Below are 10,293 nucleotides of genomic sequence, written 5' to 3' on the forward strand. Positions count from 1 at the left end.
GGTCTATGTGGGAGGAGACAGTGCCAGGAAAAGTCACCTGTTTGGCCAGAGGTGGTGAAGTTGAATTACTTGATTTAGGATGACACTGGTCTGTGAGACGACTGCCGGAGGGCACAGATGTGCTCAGATCAGCAGGAAGGCTTTTCTGGGTTTATTCAGTTGCACTGGGGAGCACTAAGGTCACAGAACTGCTCCAAGGGGAAGCATGTCTGCTCAGCCACAAAGAAAGATATCTGGGGTTTTTACAAACTCTTACAGATATCAGGCCTAGATGTATAGTTTTGACAGTTGGACAAAAAGCTATCTGCTACTCTCTCCTCCTGACACAAGATAATCTCAGATCCAGCTTTCCTAACATTCCATGGAAGCCCCTATTTGTATGGCTATAAAATCAGGGAATTTTGCCAGAATCATCCAAGGGATCTAACTCCCTACTCCGGTTAGGCCTGTGGTTGTTTTTTAAAATATAGTTTTGCTGCTGCTGCTGCTGCTGCTTCTCTCCCTCCTCCTCCTCTTTCTTCTTCTTGATTATACAAGAAATGCCAGATGGAGTAATATATGTGTATGTTTACTGTAGAAAATTTCTTTCTCTCTCTCTGCCCCTCACTCATTTGTGCCCTCTTTCTCTCTCAAAAGAAAAGAAAAAGAAAATTTCTAATGTTTACCTTTGACTGTCTATTTAGGGTAAATTAAAATAAGTAGAATTGGAGCACCTGGGTGGTTGTATCAGTTAAGCTGTCTAACTTCAGCTCAGGTCATGATCTCAAGGTCTATGGGTTTGAACGCCGAGTAGGGCTCTGTGCTGACAGCTCAGACCCTGAGCTTGCTTCAGATTCTATGTCTCCCTCTCTCTCTGTTCCTCCCCCGCTAATGCTGTCTCTCTCAAAAATAAATAAAACACATTAAAAAAAAAAGAAGTAGAATTAGCGGATCAAAAATCTGTCCATTGGGTAGCCTCAATTTATACTCCTACCTGCCCAGAAGGCAATGCCTACTCACCAACATGAAGTACTAATCTGTTTTAATGATTGTCAGGTTGCTTGACAAAAACCAGTACCTTGTTTTAATTCTTATTTGCTTGGTTTTGACTGAGGCTGAATCTTTTTAAATTTCCTCAGAAAATGACAGCTGAGCTGCTGCTTTTCCTTTCTTAAGGAGAGATCAGACCTTTTCCTTCATTTTTCTTCTTTTAAGACCTTGAGACAAGAAGCACTGGGAGACTGGCTGGGGTTCTTGGGCTAGCCATCATATGTTGGTGACTGAGCTAGCTACAGCCTCTAAACGAAAGCTCCAGTGCACACAAAATCTTCAAAGATACATTTTTACTTTGGAATTGTTGTGTGTGGTAACTTAAAAAAAACTCTGTGGTTTCAGACTTAGCAGAGTGATGTAATTTCTCTCAGGAAAGTGTGGTGGGGGCAGCCATCTGTGTGCCTCCAGTAGTCACCTCAGGCACCCATAAATGCCTGCAGATGAAGTGATTAAACTGTGCTGACTCTGTCCTTAAGGATGACCCTTTGTCACCCCAAATGAACTATCTATACAAAACCTAAAAATAAAACTTACGCCCATTTATTTAGAATGCCTTAGAGTTATCTTTACTTTCAGTCTGAAACAGCCTTCTCAATATCCAGGAAGAGAGATATTGCAAATTCTGACTTACCAGAAAACTTCCTGAAAGGGCCAAGGGTGAGTGGCAGTATAAACGTCAAACCAGATGCAAGTCTGATAGGAGCGGTATTATGGCAGGCATGTCCTCGGGTCCAGGTGGGCTGGCCAGGCTCTCCAGGTAAACCAGTGTGTCTCGCTTCCAGAAGACTACATTCTCAGGGCTCCAAGTGGCATTTCTGGTCTCTGCCTCCAGGGGAGGACTGTACTTGCCTTGCGATAATAAGGAAGCAGGGGATAACTGGAATCCCACAATACGAGGGACTGAGGGGTTATCTGGTGTCTTGGTTCTCAGTCTTTCTCAACCTACCAACCGGTAACCATTTCTAGTAACTGTCAGTGGTCAGATCAGTATAAATGTCTTTTGAAGGCCCAACGGCCCCTGGGAACCAATGAAAACTTTAGAGCAGGAGTTCGAGTTTTAGAAGGGTCACTGCCTGTTCCGTACAGGAAGAGCAGCTGAGTCGTAAAGTGAACGTAGGGAGACCAGATGAGAGGATTGGAATAGGGTAGCTGGAGGCAAATGTGTGGATTGCAGAGATACTCGGGAGATAAGATTAGCAGGATTACATAACAGGAGAGGGGCTGGAAAGAGGGAGCAGTTAAGACTCCCAGGATTCTGGTTTAGGCTATCTGGGAAGATGGTGGGGCCATTATTGGGTTAGGGTAGGAGGGGAAGGGCGAGTTTGGTAGGAAGTTCTGAGTTCTGAGCGAGATGTGTTCGAGGCGTACATAGGGCCTCCAAAGGGAGGCGTCCAAGTGGTTGAACACAAGGCTGTGACGCTTGGGAGAGAGGTTTGGATTTGGTGGGCAAAGCAAAGGAGAGGAAACCGTGCGGCATTACCAACAGTAAAGAATTGGAGAGGATGCTGGGTTTGGGGTGTGCAGAGTGTGGGCCATCACGTGGCGGGGTAGCTCGGTCCCTGATTGCCTGGTCGCGTAGCCGGGAACTCTGCTCACCCACGGTCGGAGCCCAGAAGGGTGCGGATGGGTGGGGAGGAACTGGATTTAGCTCCTCCCGCCCTGCCTGCCCCGTCGCCCTCCTCAGCCATTGGGTAATTCTTCTGTCCGTCAAAGGCCCGCCTCCGCAGGTGAACCAATAAGAGCTGGAGAGAGGATGCTTCCTTCTCCATCTGGATCTGCACTAGGGGACGCTTCAAGGAGGTGAGGCGGGAGTGGCGGCAGCCGCAGCACTGTGCGCAGGCGTGGAACTGACGGGACGGACCCGGTGGCAGTGGCGCAAGCTGGTGAGTGGGGAGCGAGGGTCCGAGGTAGGGAAGGGAGCGATCACAGGATGGGGACCCCTCCAGCCCCGCCGGGCGTCCCCGGAGCCCAGCCCTCTGCGGCCGTCAGAATCGGTTCAGATGATGAGGTGGAAAGCGGAGGTGAGGTGAAATGAGGTGAGGGGGCGGGCCCGCAGTCACGGTCACCCCACCGCGCGCACGCGCCACGTGGGCTCTCGGACTCGCCAAGGACCCTTGGCTTCGGACCCCGGCACACGCACTAGCTGCGTTAGCCCTTGGAGCACCCCTGTGAGTTCGGCGCCTCGACTGAATTTCCCTATTTTACAGGCTGGGAAGCTGGAGCTCAGGGATGTGGCCGCGCCGGGGTATGGGCGCGATCGGGCTTGATAGACTCCCGAGACCGCACTCTTATCTATGAGGCTGTGGGGCAGAGACTTGAACTTGGGACCTGTGTTTTCTTCAGGGACGCGAAATTGTTTGGGTCCCGGCTGCGGCGGACCAACTTGTGTCCGGCACTGCTCCCTGATTTCTCTGCAGGGCCCTGGAGGGTGGGAGGTGCCAGGCGGCCTCTGTGGGCGTTGACCTACCGCTCCTGCCCCAAGTTCAGCGGGGTGGGCTGGCGGGGAGGAGCACGGTCCTCAGTTCTGAGAGTTCCTAGTGCCACAACAGACAAACTGGCAGAGGGCAGGTCTCCTGAACGAAATCCGAAAACACGTGGGAAACGCTCCTCTTAGGTCACCCGGGAAAATAGAAAATAGAGCAGGTTTGTTTGTTTGTTTGTTTGTTTGTTTTGCTTTGCTTTTTGTCTAAGAGGAGGTATCCTCAGCGTCTGTTGAAGGTGGTAGGAAACTGTTCCCTTCATGTCCTTGTGGAGGCAGATGTGAACGTTTTGGAGATCAGTTTGGCATTATGAGTCTACACCCTCTGACCTACTGATTCCTCCTTTGGGAAATAAGTAGATTAAAACCTAAGTAGGGAAAAGGTTGGTGCATAAGGCAGTGCAATTTGGTGTTTTATCCATAGCCAGTAGAAACGACTTCTAAATCTACAACAATAGAGAACAGTTAAGGAAATTGAGATTGTTTATGCCAAAATAGGGTAGTACACATCCCTGAAATGTCTTTATCATGAATAAAATGCTTAAAAGAAAAAAAAAAAAAAAACAGATTGTAAGTTGTGGTTTCAGTTGTATAAAAATGTATACAGAGTGACCAGAGGAGTCACTTAATGATAAAAGTATAACTACCTTTTTGGAGCAGAAGGGTCATATTTCATTGAATCCTCACAAAACCTTATAAGACGGGTATTCCCATCCCCCTGACAGACCGCTGGAGCTCAGGCAAGTGAAGCAGTGTGTCTGATGTTAGACAGCTGGTGTCACACCTGGTGTGCTATTGGGCCTTTGGAAATGCTGCGTCTAGCCAGTATTTGAGGACCTATTGCATGTCGTATGGGGCTGGAGAGCCACCAGTGAGTAAGGGTTCCTGAATTCATGGAGCGTATAGACTAGTGGAGAAGCAGATAGATATTTAAATAAACACTTACAGTCTGTTGGGGAAAGCGAACATGGGAGCTAGACACTGGGCTCTGGCAAGGGAAAGATTTGGGAAGGAAAATATAAAGGGGCCCCTGGGTCGGCTGTGAGCAATGAGTGAGTTCTGTGGGGAAGCCTTCAGTGGCTCTGTATGAATGGAGAGCATATAAAAATCCCGTTTTTCTCATTTTCTGAAATGTTATTTATGCGTTGTAATGGGAGGTAGGGAGACTTGCTTAAGTATTTTGAATTTAGTTAACTGTTTGACTATTTAAAAAAAAATTTTTTTTTTTTTGAGAGAGCGAGCTCAAAGAGAGAGAAAGCACAAGCAGGGGAGGGGCAGAAAGAGAGCGGGGGGATGAAGGATCCAAAGCAGGCTCCTCATTGACAGCAGAGAACCCGAAATCAGGAATTCGGGGTCAGGAACCATAAGATCACGACCTAAGCCGAAGCCGGTCACTTAACCCACAGAACCACCCAACTCTTTTAAGGTTTATCTTAAAACACTTTTGTTCAGAATAGTAGCAAAATAAATGTTTTCAGAAGTCTGTTTTTAAGAACTTAAATTTGAATTTTCTTCAACTCTTTAATTTTCAGGTTTAAAGAAAGCCCCTTTTGCGGAAGGAACACATTTGCCGGTATTGCTGCATAATGTCAAGTACTTTGCCCTTCTGGATCTTAAATTCTGCAAGGAACAGCATTGCCACGTTACAAGGGGGCAGACGTTTGTATTCAAGGTGTGCCTCAAATAGAAATAAATCAAGATGGAGACTCTTTTCCCAGGGACCAGGCACCCTGAAGAGCAGTGCCCCGTGCAGTGGCTTTGCCTTGCAGAAAGCCTACCGACACACATCAACAGAGGAAGACGACTTCCACTTGCAACTCAGCCCTGAGCAGGTGAATGAAGTGCTGCGAGCCGGTGAGTCGGCTCACAAGATCCTCGACCTCGTCAGTGGAGCCCCAAATTCAGTGTTACGGTTTGAGAGCAACCAACTGGCCGCCAATTCCCCAGTGGAAGACCGGCGAGGTGTGGCTTCCTGCCTGCAGACCAGCGGGCTGATGTTTGGCATCTTCGATGGACATGGTGGCCATGCATGTGCTCAAGCAGTGAGCGAGAGGCTCTTCTACTATGTGGCGGTGTCGCTGATGTCCCAGCAGACCCTGGAGCGGATGGAGGGAGCCATGGAAAGCATGAAGCCCCTGATGCCCATCCTGCAATGGCTCAAGCACCCAGGGGACAGTATCTACAAGGATGTCACGTCAGTGCACCTTGATCACCTCCGTGTCTACTGGCAGGAACTGCTTGACCTGCACATGGAAATGGGACTCAACATTAAGGAAGCATTAATGTATTCCTTCCAGAGACTGGATTCTGACATCTCGCTGGAAGTCCAGGCCCCCCTGGAAGATGAGATGACGAGGAACCTTTCACTCCAGGTGGCCTTCTCTGGGGCTACAGCTTGCATGGCCCATGTTGATGGAGTTCACTTGCATGTGGCAAACGCTGGTGACTGTCGGGCCATCCTTGGGGTCCAGGAGGACAATGGCATGTGGTCTTGTCTGCCCCTCACACGCGACCACAATGCCTGGAACCAAGCTGAGCTGTCACGGCTAAAGAGGGAGCACCCTGAATCAGAGGACAGGACAGTCATTGTGGACAACAGGCTGCTGGGCGTGCTCATGCCCTGCAGGGCCTTCGGGGATGTCCAGCTGAAGTGGAGTAAAGAGCTGCAGCGCAGTGTCCTGGAGAGGGGCTTTGACACCGAGGCCCTCAACATTTACCAGTTCACCCCCCCACACTACCACACTCCACCCTACCTGACTGCTGAGCCTGAGGTCACCTACCACCGGCTGAGGCCCCAGGATAAGTTCCTTGTGTTGGCCTCAGATGGCCTGTGGGACGTGCTGGACAATGAGGATGTGGTGAGGCTGGTGGTGGAGCACCTGGCAGAAGCAAGTCGGCACAAGCCGGACCTGGCCCAGAGACCCGCCAACCTAGGACTCATGCAGAGCCTGCTGCAGCAGAGGAGAGCCCAGGTGCTGCGCGCGGCCGACCAAAATGCAGCCACGCGTCTGATCAGACACGCCATAGGGAGCAATGAGTATGGGGAGATGGAACCGGAGCGGCTAACAGCGATGCTGACTTTGCCAGAGGACTTGGCGAGGATGTACAGGGATGACATCACTGTCACCGTGGTGTATTTTAACTCAGACTCAATTGACGCATATTACAAAGGGGGTTAAGAGTGTCCGGTATTGCCAAGGTTAACTTAAATGCTTTTCTAAGACATTTTCACTTACTCTTAAACTGGCTATTCAGACCTTACTGTTAAAAAGGCAGGCCGAGGTTGCTGGGCTTAATAATAGACTGACAGGAGGAAAAGCCAGGCTCGGTTTAAAAACGGTAGCAGTGATTTCATGCCACAGTGTGTTTTGGTCACCGCTTCTGCATAGAGAGGGCAGAGCATTGAGACCATAGAATTGGCTTGGGCCCATAGCCAAAGTCCTTTTATAAAGACGCTGTTGTCGTTAAGCCATCATCAGCCTGAGCCTTCCAAGGGTAAATGTAATCATCGTCCTAAGACTCTGAAGAACTTCAGGATTTCCTGATGTGCAGAATCTGCAAACTTGGTAGTTTTCCTCAATTTACAATCGCGGACTTATTTTTAAATTACTAAGACCTAGGTTTACAGAGAATACTCTTTTCTATGCAATATTCTAACTTTTTTGTGTGATTATACTTGTGAAAACATTTTGTGATGCTGCATCCTGGTGTGTTTTTGTTTATGTTAAAACAGTCCTCAAACTTGCAAACAGGCCTGCTGTAAGCATGCTTGGAATGATTTGTCTTGGTTTTCAGCCGAGAGTGAGAGGGGCGAGGCCTCTGGACCAGCTGATGAATTGACTCGTGCCACTTGTGATACCTTCCACTGTGTCCCACCCCTTGAACCTTGAGCCACACTAGGAGGTAACTTCTATCTAAGCCTTAACTCCTCGCCTTCCCGGCATTAATAAAATATGCTCCAGGGCTTAGCCTCTGTGGGGCTATTTATAGCACTTAGCCTTTCTGATTATACCTCTCAAACGTTCTTCTGTTCATTCCACCTAATATTCCTACCTCTGCTCTGCCAAACTCCCTCACTCTACTGCTACTGACTATATGCACGCAATATTGTCCGGAAAGAAGGCTCCCTCTTCAAATGGTTATAGGGGAGGAGAAAATGCGATCGTGTAATATGGTAGTTGTGACAGATGTGCAGGCAGGACTGGCTTATGCAGTGGATTATGGACCTAAGATTCAGCCCAAATCTGGACAGGTGAAAACATGAAGAGCTTGAGAAGTCACTAACCAGGGCTGCCTGTCTATGTCCTGAGAGGCAGTGGGGAAGAAGGAGTGAGATTTGTCAGACGGGATGCTTGCCCTAAGACTGTGGGATAAACCGCCATGGCTTCTCCTCAGGAGCCAGACCATATTTAGTATAGGAGTTGGGGCAAAAATAAAACTGCAACCTGTAATGGCTTCTGTGGGCAGCACAGTCTTTGTGTTTATTTCAAATTAAACCATGTGGATCCTTTTTGGGGGAAAGAATGTCGTGTTCTCATGAAATGCTGCGGCATTTACACAACAGGAAATGTGTCCCTAAATGGAAACACAAATATAATCCTACAAAGCTGACAGTTCTGTCTTCCTGCACTACGTTAGTTGACCCCTCTCCTCCTCTTCCACCTTGTACCATCCACTGAAAGAAAAAAGAAAGTTTGACTTTTCACATCCCGGTGATACTCATTCAAGTGTTGGAGTGCTTTTAACTCGGGGACATTTCCCTATCTGTTTTCCAGTGCAGCTGTTCAGTGATTGGGCTTCAGCTCCAGTCAGTGCTTAAGCCTTGGTCCTTTTATTCTGAAATCATTAGTGTTCCTTTTGACCTCCTGGATCATAACTGAGAAATAAAACGTGAATGACTGCCATTGTGCTCTCGTGAAGGTTTGTTGCTAAAGTTGAAGACTGCTTGTCTGCCATCCTTTGTTCTTTATGTCAGCTAAACCCTGGCACACCGTCAGAGCATTTACGGGGATTACAGAGTGTATGAATCCCGTTTTGGAGCCTAGCAAAGGCCATAAAATGCGTCTGACTCAGTAACTTGCGGGACAGCTGAGAGAATACAGACTTCCCACCTGCTTCTCCAAGCTTATCTGTGTTTTTTCTCTGCCTAATATATTTCCCGCTTTCTAATTGTAGTATATCGAGATGGAAGAAAGGCCAGTTTATTGTCTGCCTTTTTCTACTGTGAACTCTGTCAGCTCTTTCCATGAATGCTCCAAGGAGAGTCTCCTGGTTAACCCCCAGCATGTCTGTCTCCTTGACCACAATTTTGGTGTCTGTGGCCTCTCTGAGACCTGGGCTATTGCCAGAGGACACTGGAATTTGAGAGGGGGTTGGTGGTACTTGTCAGTCTTCTAAAGCATTTATTATTCCTTTTAGTAAAGATTTCCATATTGAGACATCTAAAATCAACTAAAAAATAAGATCGAACATTTAATATTTTGGATATACCTTGAATAAAGTATGCTTTGGTTCTTTAAATTGCATATAATTTTAGGTAAGAAACTTTGTAATATTGGCATAATTTAGATATTGTTTTATGTATAAATATCACAGCTCCGCTAACTGGGAATTGGTCAAAATGGTTGAGAAGATGGTATTCGTTTCAAATGCGGGTTAGTAGCCTCAGTCAAGTTACTTAGATTGGGTTTTCTGAAATATTATTTGTAACATTAAAGCTAATTTGTTATATATTAAAAAAAGCTAATGTGTTATAATGAAAATGTGAACTTTGAGGTATGTTAATATATAAACACAATTTTCCAGAAGTATGATTGGCCTAAAAGGTCTTTAGTATTGGGCACACTGGGTAAAAGTTCAGGCTAAACACAACTGAGCTGGCACCCTTTTAGGCATAAGAGAAATATAAACAGCTTGAACTTGAGTCAGTTAAAGAAGAAAATAATGGATTGTATGGAATAAGAACATGTGTTCAGAATGAATCTGGCTTGACTCTTTTGTCCATCGGTCCCTGGTAACCTATCTTCATTTGATAGTTCTTGGGAGGCCTTGACTTCCCAGATTAAACCAGAGTATCTTGGAACTGAGCCATCCTAGTTTCATCTTAAAGTGGTGCATTTGTCTCTGAACATGACTCCTTCCCCTGGTGGAAAAAGCCCAAGTAGGTTTGGATCTGGGGTCTAAAGCCTGGTGGTACAGCTGTCATGCAAGCAGCCTCGTGCATCGCCGAGGGGGAAAGGACTGCTGTGCAACCATTTCCGGAGCAGCCTGGAGCTCCGTCCCTTATACTTTGGGCACCTGATGTTGAACTTGCTTCCTGGAAAATAATTTGTTGTCAAGCATTTACTTGGACACATTACTAACCATGTTCTTTAATATTTACTGACATTTGTATTTTAAGCTGTACTCCCATGATCTTATTTGACATTGATTTTCTGACTATTAGAGATATTTAAATGAAACTCGTAAATAAAAGGCAAAATGAAATTTGGTTTCTTTTGGTTTGATATTAATTTCTTTAGGTCTGTAGGGTACTAGATTACACCAGCCCTTGTTTCACCACCTTTATCTGGCCATGGAAGATTTTAGTCTGTAAGAATCCACCCTGCCAAAGGAGAGGTCTTCTCTGCAAATTTGTGACGGCTGCTGACCACACAGAAAGTGCTCATTGAGTGTTAACTATGTGTGTGAGCACCTGAAATGAAGGAAAAGGAAATTAAGGCTTTTGTTCTAAGGGTCTCCCCACACTCAGTGCCAAGGCCTGCTGGGATTTCATATTTAAT

The 10,293-nt window shown here is 46.8% G+C and overlaps 1 protein-coding gene across 4 annotated transcripts; it reads left to right on the forward strand.

Annotated features, from left to right (window-relative positions):
• The first annotated feature begins 2,782 nt into the window (after positions 1-2,782).
• On the forward strand, positions 2,783-10,002 carry PDP2 (pyruvate dehydrogenase phosphatase catalytic subunit 2). 4 transcript variants are annotated; one of them, XM_040498247.1, is made up of 2 exons: positions 2,783-2,915; positions 5,044-10,002. In XM_040498247.1, the coding sequence occupies exon 2, from the start codon at positions 5,098-5,100 to the stop codon at positions 6,688-6,690; it is 1,593 nt and encodes a 530-aa protein (XP_040354181.1). In that variant the 5' UTR covers positions 2,783-2,915; positions 5,044-5,097; the 3' UTR covers positions 6,691-10,002. The 4 variants fall into 4 exon arrangements, with proteins under 4 accessions (XP_040354181.1, XP_040354183.1, XP_040354182.1 ...); XM_040498249.1 differs by lacking the exon at positions 2,783-2,915 and adding an exon at positions 2,928-3,053; XM_040498248.1 differs by lacking the exon at positions 2,783-2,915 and adding an exon at positions 3,078-3,200.
• The last annotated feature ends 291 nt before the right edge of the window (positions 10,003-10,293 follow it).

Source organism: Herpailurus yagouaroundi, unplaced genomic scaffold (assembly GCF_014898765.1).
Source record: "Herpailurus yagouaroundi ecotype Mexico unplaced genomic scaffold, PumYag 190, whole genome shotgun sequence".
In the NCBI taxonomy this organism is placed as follows: Eukaryota; Metazoa; Chordata; class Mammalia; order Carnivora; family Felidae; genus Herpailurus; species Herpailurus yagouaroundi.